The sequence below is a fragment of the Drosophila yakuba genome, chromosome 2L (genome assembly GCF_016746365.2).
Source record: "Drosophila yakuba strain Tai18E2 chromosome 2L, Prin_Dyak_Tai18E2_2.1, whole genome shotgun sequence".
In the NCBI taxonomy this organism is placed as follows: Eukaryota; Metazoa; Arthropoda; class Insecta; order Diptera; family Drosophilidae; genus Drosophila; species Drosophila yakuba.
In genome coordinates this window covers 1,359,478-1,380,658 of record NC_052527.2, presented here as the reverse complement: position 1 = coordinate 1,380,658, position 21,181 = coordinate 1,359,478, and the positions used below count along the sequence as shown (strand labels likewise).

At 43.8% G+C, this 21,181-nt stretch overlaps 4 protein-coding genes across 5 annotated transcripts; 1 reads left to right on the top strand and 3 right to left on the bottom strand.

The window, feature by feature from the left end:
- Window positions 1-4,604: 4,604 nt before the first annotated feature.
- Window positions 4,605-5,482, bottom strand: LOC6526415 (dynein light chain 2, cytoplasmic). 2 transcript variants are annotated; one of them, XM_002087498.3, is made up of 2 exons: window positions 5,378-5,482; window positions 4,605-5,321 (listed from the first exon to the last, which is right to left on the bottom strand). In XM_002087498.3, the coding sequence occupies exon 2, from the start codon at window positions 5,255-5,257 to the stop codon at window positions 4,988-4,990; it is 270 nt and encodes an 89-aa protein (XP_002087534.1). In that variant the 5' UTR covers window positions 5,258-5,321; window positions 5,378-5,482; the 3' UTR covers window positions 4,605-4,987. The 2 variants fall into 2 exon arrangements, with proteins under 2 accessions (XP_002087534.1, XP_015053398.1); XM_015197912.3 differs by having other exon boundaries at window positions 4,605-5,326; window positions 5,378-5,466.
- A 99-nt stretch (window positions 5,483-5,581) lies between these two features.
- LOC6526414 lies at window positions 5,582-6,592 on the top strand. Its single transcript, XM_002087497.3, has 4 exons — window positions 5,582-5,802; window positions 5,858-6,013; window positions 6,069-6,236; window positions 6,307-6,592. The coding sequence occupies exons 1-4, from the start codon at window positions 5,746-5,748 to the stop codon at window positions 6,460-6,462; spliced, it is 537 nt and encodes a 178-aa protein (XP_002087533.2). The 5' UTR covers window positions 5,582-5,745; the 3' UTR covers window positions 6,463-6,592.
- Window positions 6,593-13,885: 7,293 nt separating this feature from the next.
- LOC6526413 (ubiquitin-conjugating enzyme E2-24 kDa) lies at window positions 13,886-14,696 on the bottom strand. The gene is made up of 2 exons (XM_002087496.4): window positions 14,074-14,696; window positions 13,886-14,019 (listed from the first exon to the last, which is right to left on the bottom strand). Exons 1-2 carry the CDS (start codon window positions 14,562-14,564, stop codon window positions 13,995-13,997), a joined length of 516 nt encoding a protein of 171 aa, XP_002087532.2. The 5' UTR covers window positions 14,565-14,696; the 3' UTR covers window positions 13,886-13,994.
- A 4,265-nt stretch (window positions 14,697-18,961) lies between these two features.
- On the bottom strand, window positions 18,962-19,780 carry LOC6526412 (putative odorant-binding protein A5). The gene is made up of 2 exons (XM_002087495.4): window positions 19,630-19,780; window positions 18,962-19,575 (listed from the first exon to the last, which is right to left on the bottom strand). Exons 1-2 carry the CDS (start codon window positions 19,774-19,776, stop codon window positions 19,090-19,092), a joined length of 633 nt encoding a protein of 210 aa, XP_002087531.1. The 5' UTR covers window positions 19,777-19,780; the 3' UTR covers window positions 18,962-19,089.
- Window positions 19,781-21,181: the final 1,401 nt, after the last annotated feature.

The following is a 21,181-nucleotide window of genomic DNA, read 5'->3' as shown; positions in this document are numbered from 1 at the left end:
TTTTAGTTAAGGTAAGCAGTTTAATCACATATGTGACGGTTGCAAAATAGTTCGGTTATTCCTAGTTTCACGCTGTCATCTCTGCCCCTTAAACCAATTTGTGTACGTGAGTATGTGTCCTTTTGCAATTTTCCAGCTAAATGGCATACATTAATTAACGGTTTTGTGCGACAGACGACTCGGCTCCAGATCCAGGTTCAGATTCAGGTCCAGACCCCGGAATGGCATTCATTCCGAGCCTGTGCCCCCAGCTCCCCATCCCCCAGTTCCCAGTTCTCAGCCAGCGGCTCACGAAAAAGATTAATGGTGTGCTATTAATGTGTAATGACAAATGTTAGTGCCCCCAAATGCCACGCCCCCTTTTCAGTTGGCGGTCTCACCTCGGCCATGAATGGATTTCGTACCACCGCCCATCACGGTGTCCATCCATTTGCGAAAATGATTGAAATAAATATTTAAGGTACCAAAGTGCAACAGCAGCAAAAGCAGCAACAGCAGCAAAAGGCAAACAAGGAAAAAAGCAACTTGCTCTAAATTTTCATAAAAAATTCAATGCCACGCTCCGCCAACAGCCGACAACGATATGCAATAAAGTGCGGGCAGCAAAATGTGTCACCGTGTTACAAATAAAACCAAATGGGGAACTTTTCTGGATGCGCAACTCGAATGGGGGATACCCTCGAAAGGGAAAGTCGAAAGGCTCGAAAGGGAGACTCAAAGATAATACTTGATGACAAACATTGTTTGGGTGGATGAATCTGCAATAAGACTGGAAGTGGAAGCTCCATTTGAAAGTAAGTAGGAGGTTCCAAAGCCAAGTGGATCCGCATTGCACTATACCCCATGCAAGGGAACAGAAACCAGGAGCAGCAACATCAAAATCCTTAGCTACAACTCCAACGTCGGCGTCAAAGTGACAACAACAGAAGTCGGACCAGATCGGTGCCAGGAGTGGAGATATGGAACAGGAATCGGAGCTGGAGCTGGAGGTGGAGGTGGAGCTGGTGAGGTGGACACTTTGACCAACTGGTGTGCTGTTGCGGCAAACAAGTAAATAAATGACAAACTAAAGCCAAATTAAGTAAATAAAATTGTTGCCGCTGTCAGGGGCATAAAGTGACGCCTGACACGGACACGAGAACATGGGGCCAGGACATGGGACACAGTTCCTGGACTCGGTTCCTAGAGACTGACAGCACACAGGTTGGGGAGCTCAGACGCAGGACTTCACAGTCCTGTGACAGGCCTGAAAATGTCAACAAGTCGACTGCGAGCAGCAAAAAAAAAAATAGATACAACCAACACACACGTCTGAAATGTTTGCAAAAACTATGCTTAAGTCAAAGATCAGGCTGAGGTTAAAGGTTGCGAGAACTTGAATGCCTGAAAAGGCATTGGAAAATTAAAATGAGAAAACCTCCGAGGACGATAACCTCCGAGGACATGCAGTCCGGCCTAGACACACCCAAAAGACTTCTGCTTCTGATTCTGGTTCGCATTGGGCAGACAAACGCTGACATCTGTCAAAACGAAAAGCGCACAATTTATCACAGGCAACAATGACGCAAATAAAGCCCACACAAAAGTACTGTGCGGATCCAAAGGAGCAGACAATAGCAGCTCGATATAGGACCATATGATACCCAGTACTTCGGTGGGATGCACTTGGTCCTAATCCAGCTGCAGTTTACCCTGTTCCCGTATAGAACAACATGTTTCGTTAATCTGCAGAAGCAAAGCCTTCAGCCTTAAAGCGACAAATGGCAACAAAGGGGTATTAGATGGACACCCAAATCCGGAGCTCAGAAGTGGTAAGAGATGGGAAAAGTGGCAGGATGAAGCCGAAGAGCCTCGTTGACGACAATGGAGTTGGTCAGGCGGAGATAGTGGCCAAAAAGAAAGGGGAAACGAGACAAGACGAGAGGAGTTGAGTGGAGAGGAGCCAAGCTCGGGTTGATGATACGTAAGCCAAATGAAAAATCGACTCCCCAAGTGGGTGGCTTCTGCATGTGTCCTTGCGGGTCCTTGCAGCCTCATCCATCACACCACCCGAAAAAGGAGCAAAAACCCTGAAGGGGCATGCAACTCCAGCTTTTCGCAGCGAGGATCCCATCCCTTTTTCTTCTGTTTTCAGATTATTTTTGTTTATGTGCGCGATTATCCAGCGAAATGGACTTATGGAAATTCACTGACTGAAGGTAATAAAAATGCAAAATTATTATTGAGCAAAATGGTACAATTTTAACAACATTAGCTTTGAAACTTCTTGTTACTACACACACATATACCAATCGACTAGCCCTTTCAACAAATCGATTACTTAAAATATCCCTTTATGTCCTGCGAACATTTTACAGAGTGAATCCACTTCGCAGCCGCGCTCAAAAGTGACTTCCCATTTGAATTTTTGGTACAAATTCGTTACATTTATTTTTGTTTAATGAAAATTTACCCCGACTTTTTATACGATGCGGTTTTTATTGTTTGCTGAATGTGTGCTGGGCTTTTGGCCACCGCCACGCCCTCCGCCTCCTGTCTTGTTTGTGTTTAATTTGGACTTTTGTCATTGTGGAGAATGGGGGGGACTGTGATAAAACTAATGTTGACTTTGGACTGACCCGCTTTGCTGGCTCATATATGAATATACAATGTACAATATTGTACAATGTACATACGTGTGCCTGAGCAGCAAAAAATGGCAATAATTATAGCTGCTGAGGTCACAAAAAGTGAACATATCAGTGTGCGTATGTTTCTGTGGTTTTGGCTTGGTTTTGGGTCGGTTCTGAGTTGGTTTTTCTAGCTTTCTAGCGGCCAAGAGAAATGCAATTACACTCGTATCTATTGCACTCGCAATTGTTCCGCTGTCAGTGTGTTGGTGTATCTGTGCATCGGTGTGTGTGTGTGTGTGTGTGTGTGTGTGTTCAAGTTATGTTGTGCAATTTTATATTGAGGTCACTGCTACTGACAGTAATTTATAAAAGTTTTGTTCATTTTTTCCGCCCGGGGCACAGAAAGGTCAAGAGTTTTGCTCATTTGTAGTCACTTGATGGTGGCTGTGAATGGCGAATGCGACTATGCGAGATTAAATTGGAATTATGTGGGCACAAAACAAAGCGGTGAGCGTACCAGCAGATTTGTAATATCATCTTTGCTGGGTTGGATGGCTGGGCACAAATGGAATGGCATTAAAAAGGTCCTTTAATATACTGGCATGATGGGGAAACTTAAGCACTTGCAACCCAGTCAATTGAATTCAAGTGAAGTAGTATGTTCAAAATACTTAGCCTGCTTCAACAGATATTTTTCTACGATATGGCCTTGGGATAATATTCTAATATTTTCATACCGATTCGAGTTGCAGATAAGCTATTGGTGAAATTAAAATTACAAGAAGATAGAAAACTTCAAAATGTACCATAATTTCAAAAACGCTCTTTTCAATAACCAGAAATCCGACGAGAACCCGATTTGAACTTCTCGCTGGCGCCATCTATCCACTCGTCGCTTCAAAAGTGCCACTCAATCTCATTTTCCCAGTGCGCAGACTCAACTCATCCTGGAGCGAAAGCACCACACTCATTCAGCCCAGTGGAGGCAGAGACCCGGCAGGAAGACACAGGAGCAGCTGGACAGAGCCGGAGCTTCACTTCGACAATGAAATAGGTGGGCGCAGGATGTAGATGGTCAAGAGGTGGGATAGTGGAAGCCACTTTCCAGGGAAGCGGCACCTTTGTAGGAGCCCTGCCTCTTATGTCGAAGTGCATTAAAGTACGAAAGTACCTACAAATATTAATAAGGCCTTTAACTGTAAGGGTGTAAGGGTGTAAACCAGATTGCGAGGCAGTTCGATTGGACGGCCGGTTTTGGCCTTCAAGTGCGCCACTTGCCGCGTTCCAGCGGGCCATGAAATATGCATGAGAATCTGTCTGACCCAGCAATCGGTCTGTATTGCCATCGAAATGCGGATGCAATGGCTCGGAATGGTGTGGAACACCGGTAACGGGGTGCCACATGGCGAAAAGTCGGAAGAGTCGGGTAGAGACAAGGCCAAAAGTCGTCGAACTGTGAAAGCGGCTCAAACCAACTATAAACACCCACTCGACAAAAAACATTTTCATATGCCGCTCAGTCTGTCGGCCAAGTGTAAAAGTATTTCGCAAACATATATGTACACATATGTATGCCTACCCGCTGCGAACTTTATTAATATTATTTTTATGATTATTATGGCGCCCTGGACGTGAGCTGGCATAATTACCCGAACGACGTCCTGTCCGAAATTGGCCAATCGCAGTGATAATAAAAACGCATAAATGCCACTGCCAACGCCGCCAGCACATGGAAGCTCCACGGACAGCGACAATATTTTAATTAACTTAATTAAGCAATTTTTATTTGCCCACAGCCAGGTGGAGCTGCAACTCCCGATTCCCGCACTTTCCGTGCTCCCATTGTTTGCCTTCTGATGAACCGAAGGACACCATGAATGCACGAATTAACCCAAAAAGCAGAGAGTATGTCCTGGGAAATGTGGGATAATGTCGGCGATAGCGCTCTTTAAGCCTGAAATCCCCTCCCCCCCGCATTCATAAGCAGTGCACTGAGGACCAGCATTCAATTTAATTGGCATCAAAGTGTTTAAGGTTAAGTCAGCACAGCGAAGTGTTTGGAATTTGGGCAAAACGTATCAACGCTACGCCTAGTGGGCATGTGTGAGTGTGCTTGTGTCAGTGTGTAAGTGTGCGAGTGTGCGTGTGCCAGTGTGCGTGTGTGAGTGTGCGGTAATGAGTGTGCGGTAATAAGTGTGCGTGTGTGAGTGTGTGTGTGTGAGAGGGCACGTGTTAGTGTTTATGTGTGCGAGTTGACAATTCAAGGAACAAAAGTGTTCGGCGACCTCCTCCGGAAAACATCGATGGGCGTCCTGGCATTGGGAGTCCCAGGTTCCCGTGCTCCCAGGATTCCAGGCGTCGTGGTTCGCTCGTGGTTAGCCGCTCTTGAAGAGCAGAATGGCCACCTGGCCGAGGTAGAAGTAGATGAAGTGGCGCGTCTCGTGGGTCACATAGGAGCCGAAGTTGCGGCCGACGATGCAGTGCCAGGTGGGGTTGTACTTCTTGTCGAACTCCTTCTTGATGAAGGCGGCGATGTCCTTCTCGATGTTGTACTTCTCCAGTGCCTGGGTGGCGCAGTCGACAGCGTCCTGCTGCATCTCCTCGCTCATGTCCGCATTCTTGATCACCGCCTTACGATCCGACATCGTGACTACTGGACTGGATTCGATTAGATTATCCCTCTTGCTGGTTATCTGCGGAAAAGCTTTGCTGCGCTACCCTTGCAACTATTACCTTTGGTTACTATTCGATTTTTGCTGACTCACTTGGGGGGCTCTTGCTATGCGGCTCTTGCTCTGTTCGATGCTAATTTTTTGTGAGCTGCCGCTTTCGATTTCGATGGCTATGTCAAACTGACGCTTGCTACGATTGTCTTCTTTTTCGAGCTGTCAAACTTGCATTTCTCTTCAAACTGTTATCGAATCCCTCTCTCTTTTCTCTCTTTGTGCTCCCTCTCTTTCCTTGCCTACAGCCAACTGTGATTATAGCTCACTTTCGTTTAAAAGTGGAAGTTATTTGGTTTAATTGCCGTAAAGATAAAAAACGATTAAAAAAGAACCATATGTTATTTGAAATTTCTGATTTAAATATATTTTGCCATTGTCAGCGAAACTGTTCGTAGCTGCGGTCGAAAATGAATTCTTCTGTTCGCCTAGTTCAACTGAGTATTATGTTGTTTTCTATTCATATAGTAAGTACATTTTGGATATTCAACTTACTAATAACGTAATTAAAACCCTTTTTAGGCTATATGCAAACTGGAGTTTACCAACGTTAAGTGCAACACATTCGATCCAGAGTTTGCCGTCTTTGACTATTGCTTTCTAAAATCAATTAATCGTACATACAAATACCTTTCCATAAAAGTGAAATTGCTAAAGACACCCGTTGCCAAAGTAAAAGTACGTATGAGTAGCATAATAAAACATATTGAGGTCATATAATAATACGTTTCAGGTCAATGTAGCAACATTCCAGAGACTAAATGGCTATAAACCCTTTCTGTATAACTTAACAGTAGATGGCTGCAGGTTTTTTAACAACAAAAAATCGAATCCTGTTGTGTCTTACTTTTTCAACTTCTTTAAGGATTTCTCCAACTTAAATCATTCCTGCCCCTACGACGTGAGTCTGAATAATGTAGGCTACTAATTATAGTAGCAAGCTTCTTCTACGAAATTTTTTCCTTTTGCAGCACGATGTCATTTTGGATAAAGTTCCTATATCTCATATAAATACGCAAGTAACAGACGTTCTTCCAGTTCCACATGGGGATTACCTATTCCACACGGACTGGTTTGCTTACGATATTAAACGTGCTACTGTCGACGTATATGCCACACTAAACTAACCTAAAGAGGGTTATTCAAAAGAGCGACGAATGATATCGGTTTTTAGTTTTACAAATAAAACCAACTTACCTACGAGCATTTTTCTAATATTTTGTTGTTAATAGCTCATGAATATATTGAAGCTATCATCAAATATGGGCAATGGCATTTATAATGTTTTAATTCTTGTTTATGGATGAATGGCCGGAATAATTTAAAGTGTAACTACATAATATATGGTCACAGAGCATGAATACAAAACTATAATATATATAATCAAGCAAGTGTGTCCCACTAGCTATAATATATTAATTCATGAAAATCTTTAGCGCATTGACTATTTCCGACCAATCGATTGGTGTACGCGCAACAGCTGTTTTTAACAGCTTATTTCTTTGTTGTGGCGCCATCTATTAAAGTTTCTGGTATGCAGCACTAAAGATTGGTCTATAATGAATGCGTACACTAAATATTATTGTAATATTCCGAATTTCAGAAAATGGGTTTTGGCCAGAGAAGGGGGTCAAAATTTCCCATAGTGCAATCCTCGGATTTATTCCTAAGTACCGCCCTAAAATAGGGACTTCCCCTACTGTCCCTCCATCGGTCACGTGACCAACATGCAAATGGCATTACGTAGAGTGGATGGAAAAGCCTAACGACTTCGAGCTTCAAATCAGAATCGCATGACACGAGTTGGAGGCCGGAATTTGCACTTAATATGAAGTTCGTTAATTTCCCGCTGCTCCTTTTTCCCAATCCACAGTGCAAATTAGACATGCAATCACGGGACTTCCCATGCAGGGCTAAAATTTTAGATTGAATTTTAATAACAGCGCTGCGCGGACACTAATCAAGTAATGCAACCAATTTTGAACGGGTTCGAGGTATATGTATGGTATGTGTGTGTGTGTTCCTCAGCCCCAAAGAACGACAACATTGTGAACAAATTTCTCTTGTTTTCCTAATGAAAACGCTAATTTATTGGACACACGCCATGCTAATGTTCACGGTTCTTTGGGCTGGACTTTTCCGAGCTTGGTAATCTAATTTATAGTGGGTTTGCAGGGGCTTGAATGCGGGATTTTCCACTTCCGCTATGGGAACCTAACTCACATTTAGCCAAATCATTTATCACAAATTTAGTAATACATATGGCGCAGGCCGGAAATGAGAAATGATTCCATTGTATTTTCAGCTGTAAGGGTATTCAAATCTGTTAAGAATCACGACTTCTTATAGTCACGCCCTGGAAGAAATCCCTGCCCTGCTTAAACCAATAAGTTGCATCCCTGACATCCCTGGCATGCAGCACTTTGTGCCTGCACTGCATTTTCTGACAGCACTCACTTGTGAAAATGAAAAGTAACTTCATAACCGCACGTTGAATCTTCGCCGTGCCACGCCCCCTTTTCCTGCCCGCCCTCAGCGCCACATCCGCAGCGGGCAAGAGCAACACAATTGCACAATATTTCCGGGCGAAGGTAATAAATAAATTGCATACGTAATTAAAATCGACGACTCTGCGCAGGACCCTCGACTTGGCCAACTCCTTCTCAGCCGCAATTACAGCAACAGCAACAGTAACAGCGAAAGGAAAACCCAGTGGCAACAACAATAGCCAGGGGAACAATGCGAACAAAAGTTTTCTGACTCGACTCGTCGTGTGTGCTTCCCCTTTAACGTCAACTGTATTTCTTTGGCCATTTCCCTTTTTCCCCACTTGCCACACTTTCCCACTCCTCGGTGGCTTTTCTTGCCTGTTGGCAGCTCTTTTGTTTTTAACCAGAGTTGCATGCGAACAACACGAAAATGGTTAATGGAGGTAATGGGGAAATGGGCTGGAAGGTAAGCCACGCCGCCTTAGGTTCTTCCCCGATTCGGGTTATCCCCTACTTGGCAATATCAACATCTGAGCTTTCCCATACAAATTAAATCTCTCATAAATCTTAGGCTTGTGATTTATTTCAGTTACAAGTATATTCAAAGAAGCTCTCTCACTTGTTCTCTGTCGAAAGTGATTATACTAAAGCGTTTATAGAGTATTTGGCGTCACAAGTCGAAGTCCCTTGCATTGTTTGCTTTTAATTTCACTTCATGAGCAATCAACTTCACCGTCGACAACCCGACTTGCTTCCTCAACAATTTGCATGACAAAAGCCCAGACTCAGACCTTACATACAAGCGGCGAGTATCATTCACGACTCTGTTGTTCGCTTATTTGACAAAAGTCACTCGAGGAATTGTGAAAAATGTACATTATTGCAGCACTCCGCGAATTGGCCGCGTACAACTGGCACCTTTCAAGTTTCGGGCTTTAAGCTATGAAGCCATAAGCTTAAATGCTCTGCTCGCTGTCGCCGACATGGGCGAGCCATTAAAAAATCAAAACAAGTTAACGGCAGCGGTAACCGAACTAGCCGAGGCAACTTGCTGGGGCAAACCGGAAGCCGGAAGTGAGAACAGGGCTCAGTGCCGCAAGTTTGCGGCGGCGGCGTGCGGCATGTGCAGGAAGTATACCCATACACACAGTACACAGTACACAGTAGTCGATGGAGCCGAATGGGGACAACAACCAGCTTGTTGTGGCGTACACTCAAAAAAAAAGGAATACCTCCTTATAGATTAATTTGGGGATATGAAGCATGCCAGAAAGTAAGCTGTAGATGAATTCACCGAGTATCGGTCAATAATATTTATATCTGCATTCCACTGATAGGTGATTTTAAAGTGTAGCCTTGAATCCATGTCCTGTGACTCCAGATCCGCGATAAAAAGGAAAGATTATGGCCAAAGTGCCTGGGTGAAGGGGTGGCACTGCAAGGTGTTTGCCTGAGTCCGCGAGTCCATGTGTGTGACCGATGTCGACATGGGCGAACCTTGTTTGCGACAGCGGACAACAAACGAGGGTCATTTGCCCACTCCTCCCTGGGCTTCCGCCTGTTGGGGCAACAAGTCATCCGAGCAGCAGCCATCCCTGCTCTTTAAAGGCATTCGGAGTGGCATCGGAATCAAGGCACTCTTGCCCTTGGCCAACTGGCTGTTTCTTGGGATGGCAGTGTGCTCTGCTGTTGGTTCGGGCAGATGTCAGCATTATAATGCCATTAACTTTGCCATAATTCAGTGCAGTTTCGCAGCGAGAGTTTATGCATAATGAGCACGGTCTTGTCCTGCGCTCCATGCAGCTGGCAACCCAGCTAACAAAGTTGGCGGGGAATAATTTGAATCTAAGAGACGACCATATACACTGCAGTTCGTAATACGTATATGTATGTTTTCTAGCCATGCTTCTGTGCATCCTTTTTTGACTGGAAATGTTTGCTGGGTTGCCGGCAGTGCTCGAAAATGAGCTCCTTGTTTGCAATGTCGCCCGCCGGGTAACCGACTGCAGTCAGCAGTAGTTGGCAGAGTCATGTAGCTATACAGTTGGCAACAAGCCGACAAGGACCGAAATCCAGGCATATTAGCAGGACATATGGTAGCTGGGGGAAAGGCAGGTGCAATATCTTGGAAGCAGCCAACACAAACTGGAGCTTGGCTCGTTTTCGGTTAACTCACTTGCACTTCAATAGTGGGTGAGTTTGCACGGCGCTCAAAGTCGCTTTTCTCGGCTCGAAAACGTCAGCGAAAATTGTTCGGCTATTTGCCTTCTGCTTTTCGGGGTTTTTCCCTCGACTTTCAGTCGCCAAAATTTATGACAACGCACATGCAGAAAGTAAGCAAAGAGGGGAACCATTTCCACATTCTGCATATTTGCATTGGGCAAATTAATTTTGCCTGCCGTATTTACTTATGCCGCTTCGTATTTTTGTGCACAAGTGTAATTCTGCTTCGTGCAAACACATTTGGTTAATTAAAAAGGGCTGTAAAATGCCTTGACTTTTATCGCAAAATGCCTGTTGCAGTTTGAGCATCTAGTTTTTCTAGGACGCACATCTTAGTTACTAAATCTATAAAATCACCTCCGCTGATGTTTGCTAAAAGATTTAAATATATTTATTCCTTAACGGAATATCTGAAAATATCATTTTCTATATGCAATGCAAATACAAACATTGGTTTGGTTTTTCCCAGAATAAAAATTGCACTTCAGTGGGCAGAATAAATATGTGTGCCTTCTATCAGGGATATTTATTGTTCTCATTACTGTGCCAGAGCCAAGTTAACAAGTTCAAGTGGCGAAAATGCAACGCCCACGAAACAGGAGGAAAATGCCATCACAGGCCATTGTTTGCATGCCCTTTGCATACTTTGCAAACTGCTTTTCCAGCTTTTTCTACTTTTCCTGCTGCTGCGAGAGCATCGGGAAAACTTTCACATTTGTCTCTGTCGCACTGAAAGGCGATCAAAGTTTTCGGCTTAAATTTCTGCATGCACTTCAAACACGCAATTGGCATGTGACGACAAAACATACGAATCGAATTTTTCCTATCTGGAAAAGCTTCACTGCTTTGCCTTTCTGTCTTTTTTCCTCTTTGCATTTTTGCCTTTTTATGTTGATATTTCAATTTGAAAAGTTTGACTTAGTTCCTCGGCGCTGGCAGCTTTTCGATTAAAGTTTTGCATGCGGCAGATTAAAACTTTCCCATCCCAAGTTGCTGCAACTTTTGTTCCTCCGCCGCTTTTTTTGTTTGTTAGTATTCTGTGGCATTTTTAGCATTTTTAGCATTTCTTCACTACATCTGTAGATCTGTAGGTCGTTTGTGGTGTTCAAACACGATTGCCACATATTTGACGTTATTTGGGTTACTAGAGAAGAAACAAACAGGAAAATCTGTCAACGTCCTTCAGCTATTCAGGCTTTGCTTTTAGCCGCTTAGTTGCTTTTCAATAGATCGTAAGACAGCTTAAATTGCTCCAGACCAGCAGGAGAATAATATTTTCCCTACACGCACCCACAGACAGCCGGGAAAATTCGCTTTCTTTTTAATGTCATTAAGGACTTGTTGGCGTTTTCGCTTTTGACGGTCCACAAAACGGAAAATAAGCGAGCAGGCTGGGAAAAATGTAAATTTTTAATGCTATTTCAGCGTAATTTGGCAGTTCGTTAGGCTTTTCAAGGAGGCACTCACACTCACAGTCACACTCGCACTCATACTGGCACACGCAGCCTCGTAAATATGAATGAATAACAACAAAGAGGCACGGAGAAAGCAGGCGGAGAAAGTCGGAAAACCAAGTGCGATATTTGCGGTAATGTGTGTGTGTGTTTGCCACATGACACATCGTTATGCTTTGTTAATGGACTTTGGGCCCGGCCTAAATAAGGTGAAGTTCGGGGGCGGGGGGGAAAATGCGTGGAAAGTCTGTCTCGGCATCAAATTATACTTAATTATTCAGATCGTGTTAATTTGCATACGCTTAAAAGGATGCTGCGAGAAATTGTCGTCGATTACACTTAACTGCAAAATGCATCGTAACGAATTCAATTGATTTGTGATTTTACAGTACTTTCGTCTGCACTTAATTTAATAAACACTGCAATTTAAGACAGCTGAATGTATCAATGTATTAAGCAGCAACCCTTTCGCACAATTTAATTTTCGACTTGTTGGGCTTAAAGCTGTCGTCCTTCGTCCTTCCTATCGCTCCCAGACCAGAAGTACTCACCTGAGCAAATACGCCGAGTATTCGGGAATGTCTGGGTGCCACACCCACACACACGCATCAGCCGCCCCCTTTCCACAGCTAGCAGATCCTAAAATGTAACTTTAAACTGCCCGAGGAGAGGCAACAACATCAAACACTTTGCTCCCGGCTTCAGCACGAAAACTGCATGCGTGTGTTTACTCTGCCTTAATGAAGTTGTGTGACGGCCGGGAGGGGTGGGTGGAAAATGGTTGGGAAAGTGGGTGGAAAATGGGTGGAATTGGGGGTGGTCGTGTCTACGCATGCAGACAGCTTAGCGTCATCAGCGCCCTCGTTGGCAGAGGTAAATGGCAACTGTAACGTTAATACCGCCGCTGCACATGGAGCGCAAACGAAATGAAATTGCAGGCGGCGTGACAGAGACGTCGCTATATACAGTCGCCGCTCCCTTTCGCACTCGCGCGCATCAGACATCAATGTCAGCGCGTGTCTTCTATGCAATTAGTGCTTTTGTTGATTACGCTGCAAATGTGTGTTGGGGATTTTTGCAGCCGCCGCTTACAGGGTAGCAAGGGTAGCATAGTTCCATTCCAGACCGGGTAAGTCAAATAGCTACACATAAACTAAAATCAACCTGTTAGAAAACATTTTTAAATTTTAAACATTATATTCGACCTTCAATTATTCCTAATTTATGTAGTGGGTATTTAATATTCGACTCTCCGACTTTGACATGGCTCTTCGGGTTTCGGGAATACTTAATGAAAGAGAATTCGAAAATGATGAGTGAAGAATCCGGACGAAAGTGTAATGAGGATTCATGGGGCTTGTGACTTAGAGTACAAAGAGTTGACTGGCACCAGCGAATGGCTCAAAATTATGTATCCTTAGACCCGTTTTCGAATAGCTTGTTCGCTGTTCTAACCAATTGCCGGAATTATCTGAGCCAAGCTGTTGGCAGCACCCTCATCACAATGATCTATGCGGCCAATCAGAAACACAGCTGAAGGCAGTACCAACATTTTAACAAATTGTTTGAAGAGAACGCATATTTATAAATATTAAAAAAAAATAAGAGAAAATCAAAAGCGGTGAAGCCGGTTAAGGGCGGCACAAAAAATGGGAAAACATTAAACAGATTTAAGCAAATTTGTTTTGGTGCGGGTGCCATCAATAACTTTGGCAGCATATTTGACATCCCACCGCCCAAAAGGGGGTTGGTTGCCAAAAAGGGTTACTCATCGCCAAAAATAAATATGGTTTCGTTGGAGCTTCGAACTGCGACTGACTTCCGCTAATGTTTGTCCTCCTCCAACTCCGGTTCCATGCAAATGTGCTCCACTTTGGTGCTGTTTTTCTGATTTTCCGGGGAATCCCCGCCGTTTGGCCCTCAAATTGCCCGAAAAAGTAAGCAACACTTGACAGTTTCTGGCAGCGACGTGGCCTGTGCTAATTTCATGTTTCCCCCCCCCCCCCCTCCCCACAACATCCCCTCATGTATTTCTCAAATCGATAAGCAACAGAGTGGAGCACCTACTTTGCCACCTTGCCCCTTTGTTTCGCAAAGTGTATACTTTCGCATGAAAAGCACGAAGTAGATGTCAAAAAAACATTTCCATTCCCCAACGTTTTGGCCAATTTTTGTTTTGGCCCGGCGGAAGTTCGTTGGCAACGCCATCGGTCGACCACTCGAAAGTATTACCACAACGGAGGGCGTAGGTGTGTGGGCGTGGTCCACCTGGCCGCTCCCCAATTGCGGCATGAGCAATTTCCAGAAGTCGTCAATGAAAAGTAAGTTCGAAGTTCGAACCGCGAAGGCCGTTTTGAGAGTCTCGACAAAGAGATACCGGGTGATTATGATTAATAGATTTATACTTCATATAACAACGTAATGAAAAAACAAAAGCATCTGGGAATCGTCGATTGAAAGCTGGACCTACGCCTAATTTGGCTTTTGGGGTCATTAAGAGTTGCTGGGAGTTGCATATCTAAATAAATTAAGAATTATTTCATAGTCTGAAAAGAAGTACCGAAGTTAGTACCGTTTGGTCCAGAGTCGCGCTATCTTGTCATGTTGCTCTCGGTTTGTTCTATATTCTACGGCAATCTTGTTAACCAGCGGATCGTAGGGATTGCAGTCGGTGAGTAGGGAGCAAATGGATAGCAGTATCGTCGAGATGGTCAGTGCCGGCGACCAGTTCTCCTTCAGGATGTCCAGACAGATGAGGCCGTGGCGGTGGATGTTGCAGTGATAGATGGGCGTGCGGAACAGGACTTTCGGCGGCACAAAAGGATACTCCTGCGGAAATAATATGTCCAGCTCGAATATGCCACCCTCGTAGACGGAGTCCGCTGGTCCCATGATCGTCGAGGTCCACTCGTACAGATTGTCCCCCGTGGGACCGGCACTGCAGTTAGGCGGCGGATTCCTCTCCATCTCGTCCAGCTCCCTCTGGATTCTCCTGACCGCAGTGTTGTTGGATTTCCCGATGGTGGAAGATGTGTCATCCGCTGCAGGAGATGACATTTCCATATCTTAGGTGAGCTCCAGCTCTTAAAACTAACAAGTTTGTACTTTATCGTGACGAATGTTTGTATATATGGAATCCATATTATGGATATGTCGACGGATTGATATGACAACTCCCCTTATTTGAAGTGAATACCTGATCAGAGCAACCGTTTATTAAGATACTTTAGTGTACCAGTATACCCGTGGTACTTTCTAGTACCCTGTAAGAAAGTCAGGTGATTTTTTTTATGTATACTCCCTGAATATCGAAGCAGGTGAACTAGAGGCAAAATATTTGCTGTTCCCTGCTCCACTTGTCACTTTCAGTGAGGTGAGCCACAGAAACGACAAAGGATTGACATATTTCAAGTGCCGAATCTCGAATATGACGAAACCACATTTCGTATTCATGAGCTCGCAATCTTCGATACTCAATTTGTGCGGAAATTATGTTTGCTGGCTGTTTTTCTTCTTTATTTATTTGATTGATTCGCCGTTGAAGAGTAGAAAGCTGAAGAAATTACCAAGAAAAAAAACTATAAGGACTTGACAAAATGCTGCAAATGCTTGGGATTTTTCTTACATGTATGTTTCAATTTCGCATACAATTAATAACTTCGAGTACACCTGCTGTTGTAAAACCATGTTGTTTAAACCATGTTAACTATTCATCCGCTGGGACTGAAATTACAACGTTTCTTCAGACGGCAAAACTAAGTTGCATTTGTGGCCAAGTTGGTTTTAAAGTTTCTTGCGATTTAAAATGTAAATAGCCGGCAATTAGCTGGAAAACGGCGGCATATGCAGGCTGAATATTGTACACACACACAGTGCCTCACAGAAGGAGGCGCCACCATTTTGCCGTCTGTCACCTGGCATCAATGCCCCAGATGCCGCTGGCGGCGCTTTCCTGTTCCGCGCTTTTCCTGCACCCCGCTTTTCCTCCCCTTTCCGCGAGTGAAAACCAACAATGCAGGCGGCCAAGTGGGAGAACCCAGCGGTGGGCGGTGGGCGATGGCCGGTGGGCGTGGACTCTGTGTGTCCCATTGTGCCTTTGTTGGCCACTTTTTTTCGCCCCCACTGTGCGCGAGTGCGTGTGCACGGGGCATTGTTGGAAGTGATGCCCGACTCCGACTTGTTGCCACATCATCGTCATCGTCATCATCATTATCGCCATGGCAGTCCAGCAGTGGGCTTGTAATGAGCTTGCCATTTTATTTTATTTATTTGTCCGCGCTTTGTTTCAGACGACAAACAGCGACAGCCGTGGAAAATTCCTTGCTGCATTTTAAATTCAAATTAAATAATGATTTAAGTGCCCCAGGAGGCTTTGTCAGCACACAAGTGCAGTGGGTGGGTCAGGTGGGGCAGGAACTTCCTCAGGTGTGCTGCAGTCAGATAAGCCCCTTTTCCCGGGTATTGTTTTAATACAAGCCGTGCCAAAGAGCTGCCAAATGATGTCCTTTTTAATCATTTCCACTCGAAAAGAACATTTTACTGAAATTATTTGCGCGGTGGTTGTGCAGTTGTAAATGCATTTTGTAGTCACTATTTAAAGGCGTTCCTTCCATTAAACATTAATTTTTTATATGTCAGCAACCACTTGCGTATTTTGTTGTCTAAATAAATTGCAGTCCCCTTTAATAGCTCACCCCTTTTGTTTTCGGCTTGACCCAGTTTTTAGTCCTTGGGCTGCAATGGGGCTTATTCGGTTGCGAAATACGCAACTGTCAGGACTCGGGGCAAGGACCTCTGGGGCATGCAGCTGCTATGGAAATACCACTCAATCGGGGGAATATAAATTTAGACAGGCATATACAGAGAGAGAGAGAATGAGAGAGAGAGAGAGAGAGATGTACAGCAGAGGGAGATAGTTAGATGGAAAGTTGGACAGTCGGTGGCAAAAGGCAGAAATCAAATTACATTTTCAATATGCGATGCGTACTAAATGTCTGCTGGTGTCAGTTTTGGCTTTCAATGTGCAACATGCAACTTTCAACTTGATGCTTGCCGGCCATAGTTGCGATGGTGTGGGTAAGCGTGTGAGAGTGTGTGCTTGTGTGTGTGTGCTGGTGTTCCTGGCTGCCACATTTTGATTTGGCGCCACACAAAATGGATTTCTTGCCTGTCCATTCAAAACATTTCTATGTGAGGCTACTACAACCAGAGATGCGAATGCAAAGTTTTTTTTTCTAAATTTATATACTTTATTGCTGGCAAAATTAAATCAACATAATAAATACTAACTTATAAATACACGTATCAATTGTTAAAGAAGCGACTTTAGAGTATGAGTATTTCTGATATAAATCTGATATAAACTATAACAAAACCCTTATTAATTCATTTTCAATTAAACTCCTGGCTGCATTGCCATAATTTACGGCCTAATGCCGACTGATTTGGCCATCTCTAAGCCCAGATGCAGTCTACGTTTGCATTTCGTGTGCGTTTCCCTGTCACTTAATGGAATTTATCACATTTTAACTGTGTGACAGGAGCCAGGCTGCCGGTTGCAGGCTCGGACATTTGGCAGGACCAAGCCCCAGCGTCCTGCACAATCCGCAGGATGTGCAGGATCGAGGACCTGCTCATCTGCATCAGTCATTGGCATGGATGGGAAATGGTGGCCAAAGTGTCACAGTTATTGATTCGGGCCATAAATAATGCATGGCCAACAAGTGTGCCGGCTTGTTTATTTATTACATGATTTATTCACGCAAACAACGCTCCAATTAAGAGCGTTTTTAAGCGATTAAGTGTAATGTCAAATCCGGTAAACTGGCCAGAAAACTTTGCCCCAACTTAACGACTCCAGACAGCGATTATTAAATTAAAACGTGCACGGAAAACTTTTAAATCGCGTCGAACGATGAAAAACTTTCAACTCTCTCGCATTTTCTTCCCCTATAATTTAATTTCAGTTTTTTTTTTTCGCCCTCCCAACTGCAACGCATAATTTATTATGCGGAGCGAAATCTTGTGCACCAAATTTGTCACATGGGATAAATAATAAGAAGAAAAGTTCTTCCGCAAAAAATGCACCATGATGAGGAGCCGCAAGAGGAGGGACCACGGGATTCGGGACATGGCCATACCAGATTACTCATACGCCCCTTTGGCAACTTGGAGGAAGGAAGAGTTTCTCATATAATAGTGAGATCGGGCGAGCGTGAAATTAGAGCTAAGCTCGGAGAGATGAGGCTTGGGAATGGGCGATTTATCATAGGTTTATCATCGACGATGACGCTGGATTTTCTCAAAAATAATTGTGTCAACAGGAGTGTAAATAAGTTTATATATAAGTGAGCTAAAGAAAATGTTGCATACACAGTTTTTAGAGTAAAGTTTTAGGATTTCTGCTGTTTCTACAAAGTAGTTCCATTTGTGTGTGTCCTAAAAAGGTTATTTATATGACAATAATGCACTACATTTCGCACTAAATCCAATTATTTGAGGCTGATGTTGCGGCCTTTTTGCCTCTATAAATGGCGTTTTAATGGAGTAACAAGCAAATCGCAGCCAGATCTGTGAGCTTTTTATCGGCGAGACAATTGTCTTGGAACCGCCACTAAATATGTCAGAATAAAGGCAAATTTATACACAAACTGATAAACAGAAATACCAACAAAAGGAAAGCCGGAAAGCAAAAAGGAAAAGGAAATTCATTGAAGGCAAGAAAAAAAAGCGATGGAGGGCACGAGTTTTTGGCTGGAGGGGTGCAAAGGCAAAGCTGCAACAATTCCTATCTTGACACTGTCATCTATCCGACTGAAACTGGGGAAATTGGCCCGACACCGGGTATTTTCCCCCGCTCCCCACCCTCAGCAACCCACCGTGGAAAACCATCTTCATCTCCGCTTCCATCTTGGGCCGTTTGTTGTTGCCTTGGCACGCCTATCACTCGAATTGAATCAAATTACCTTGTAATCTTAACCTTAAGGTTATTTGCCATTGCCCACAAAAAGCGCTTTGTGCTCGACTGCGTTTAGTTACTATTTGAGTGGAAACTGGAACTGGAGGCGGAAGTGGAAGTGGAAACCAGAACTCCCCACCCTTGGGCATTTTCCTTTTTCCAAAGCGCGCCGTGAAAGTTGCACCTTTCACACTTGCCCGAGTTTATATAAATGGAAATCTAACATTACGTCCTATCATGATTGCAAAGTTGAAGTAAGTTTGTGCCGAGTGCAAAGCTGCTTGAGATTACTGGTTTCTTGTTGTTTCAGAGCTTGGGGATTTCGAAAATGTAGCCAGTCAATCAAAGCGTTTAAGGGGAAATCAGGCAGAGTATATCATTGCACTTGGCTGATCCCTCAAGTGGCCCAGTTTTGCAATGAGCCGAGCTCTTGACGGCTTATTGAGGAAGTCCTGTAGGAAAGGCGCTTGAACAAAGTAAGCAATAATGATAAGCAAGCGTATTATGGAATGCTCGTAACTAGCTAAGTATCTTTATTACACACTAGATAAGATTTAACTTAAAACTCAACCAAGGAACCAATCTACCGCTGGAAGTCTGCGCAACCGTTTCCACAATCCTTTTAATTCATTACTCACTGACACCATAGAGTGTCTTCATCAACTCGGGCACATACTCATCCCACCTGGACTGAAAAATATTACCGGCCACTGGAGGGCCCATCTCATACTTCTGGGTGAACTTCATCACGTCAAAGTTGCTATGACCGTCGGCATTGCTCAGCTCCATTTTCTTCTCGTCGAAGTCCAGTTTGTCGGACTGCTGATACACCAGAATAAGATATCGCTGAATGCCACTATCCTTGGTCGGTAGGGGACCGAAGTACTCCGATATCGGTTGGCCCTTCATTATGTCCAGTCCGGGAACATTGACCACCAGCCAATGCAGCCAGGAGCGGTACATGGGATTCTCTCGGTTCGGAGCATCGGGACAAATCATGAGCACGGTGTAGAAGGACTCGGGATCCGCATTCCAGTCGAGTCTCGGCTGGAACTTGAGCTCCGTGGGAGTATAGGTCTTGCCCTCCTCTATATCGAAGGTGTTGTCGTACTTGATCTAGTGAGGAAATGGAAGTGTTCAACTTGCTGAGATGAAACACTTTGAACTTACCCTAAGCAACTCCCTCGGAGGCTCGTCCAAAATTTCGGGTATCACCGCCATTTCTTTCATTATCCTTCTGACATTCTCGTCATTATCCTGACTGCAAGCCAGGCCCACAAAGCACAGGAATAACAAATGCAAAGCGAGCAATTTCATTGTAGAGCTACAAACCTGAAAAGTTCGGTCTACACCGCACTTATATAGTCGATATGTCAATAGCAAATATTATTACAATAATTGAGTAATGGGTAATTATGGCAATTTTCTATGGAGCTCTAAAACGTTTGAACAACGGCTAGACAAATATTTACCATATATTTCTGTTGATTGGCTGAACTCAAATTGGTGCAGTGCAATTGATATTCATTCATTTCGATAACTAGCAGAAATTACAGTCACGCAGTGTACAAAATTCTTTGGACTGCATAAATTTAGTATTTTGAACGTTAATGTATTTCTCTATATTTAAATATAGCACTTGTGCAGAAATCTGCTCATTTCCCTGATTAAAATACACAACTTAATGAGTTCATTCATGTTAAAACAATTAGTTCAAACTTAATCTAATGACTTTTAGCCTTGCACGCATGACTTCATTCTGCGAAATCCAAGGCAAAGCTGGAAAATTATAAAATATTTCATTATGGCTGCCAAAGGATTACATAAGCTGATGCATTTACATGCCAATTATAAAATATTCCAGCTGCTTTACATGATTTCCCCATGCTGAGCAGAAAAAAAGGAAAAACTGAAAAAATGCCGGGAAAGGAAAAAGCAAACACAATTCAGTTGGCAACATGTGCGTCTAATGTGCGCACATTAGCAACACAAATGCAGGACTCAGGACGAAGGACGACGGATGTGGGAGCCTTCGAGCCAGAAATAGTAGATGGCTCCAGAGATTGGAGACCAGGCTGCGGAGGAGCCACAGGAGCGGAGGACTAGAGCCTGAACCAGAGCCACTCAAGCAGACGAACGCACTTAATTTATGCAATTTGGTTAACAACGTTAAAATAGTAGACGAGGCCAAGAGGAGCCCAAGGATGCCAGACATAAATCAAAATGGAAACAATAACCCGCCAGCGCAGAGTTGGTTAGCTGCACGGCAAGAAATCTCTGAGAACATGATGGTAAAGCTGATAAAATTGTACAAAATTAAAACCTGTAAGTAATCGTTTAAGACAAACATTTCCAAAGGCTTAAATCACAACCAAACACACACTTTTTCCCACGAGTCCCACATGATATGTGTTTATTGCAAATTAACAAAAATACATTCAGTACATAACATTCTAATTATATGAAATTGTTAAAAAAGCTGGCACTATCCACGGATTAGCTGTCATGTTTTTCTCGCGGTGCACATACACATGTGCAGATTGGGCAACTGTAGCGAAAGGAGTAATAAGGATAATGAAGCGGCAGCGTTTGCGGCATGCAACCATGAGGCACTTGCCATGTAAACGATGATGAGCACGATAATGATGGCATTTCAATGAGCTCACACACACCGAGTGCCCCGAACACGAAATTTTCCCTCGCTTTCCCGTCGTCGTCGCAA

Bases quoted from the DNA above. Each gene is read 5' to 3' on its own strand.
- LOC6526415 (XM_002087498.3), bottom strand. From the start codon at position 5,257: ATGTCGGATCGTAAGGCGGTGATCAAGAATGCGGACATGAGCGAGGAG.
- LOC6526414 (XM_002087497.3), top strand. From the start codon at position 5,746: ATGAATTCTTCTGTTCGCCTAGTTCAACTGAGTATTATGTTGTTTTCT. The intron at 5,803-5,857 runs GTAAGTACATTT...AACCCTTTTTAG, and splicing joins TGTTGTTTTCTATTCATATA to GCTATATGCAAACTGGAGTT. The intron at 6,237-6,306 runs GTGAGTCTGAAT...TTCCTTTTGCAG, and splicing joins ATCATTCCTGCCCCTACGAC to CACGATGTCATTTTGGATAA.
- LOC6526413 (XM_002087496.4), bottom strand. From the start codon at position 14,564: ATGGAAATGTCATCTCCTGCAGCGGATGACACATCTTCCACCATCGGG. The intron at 14,020-14,073 runs GTACTAACTTCG...TAATTTATTTAG, and splicing joins GCGCGACTCTGGACCAAACG to ATATGCAACTCCCAGCAACT.
- LOC6526412 (XM_002087495.4), bottom strand. From the start codon at position 19,776: ATGAAATTGCTCGCTTTGCATTTGTTATTCCTGTGCTTTGTGGGCCTG. The intron at 19,576-19,629 runs GTAAGTTCAAAG...TTTCCTCACTAG, and splicing joins CTCCGAGGGAGTTGCTTAGG to ATCAAGTACGACAACACCTT.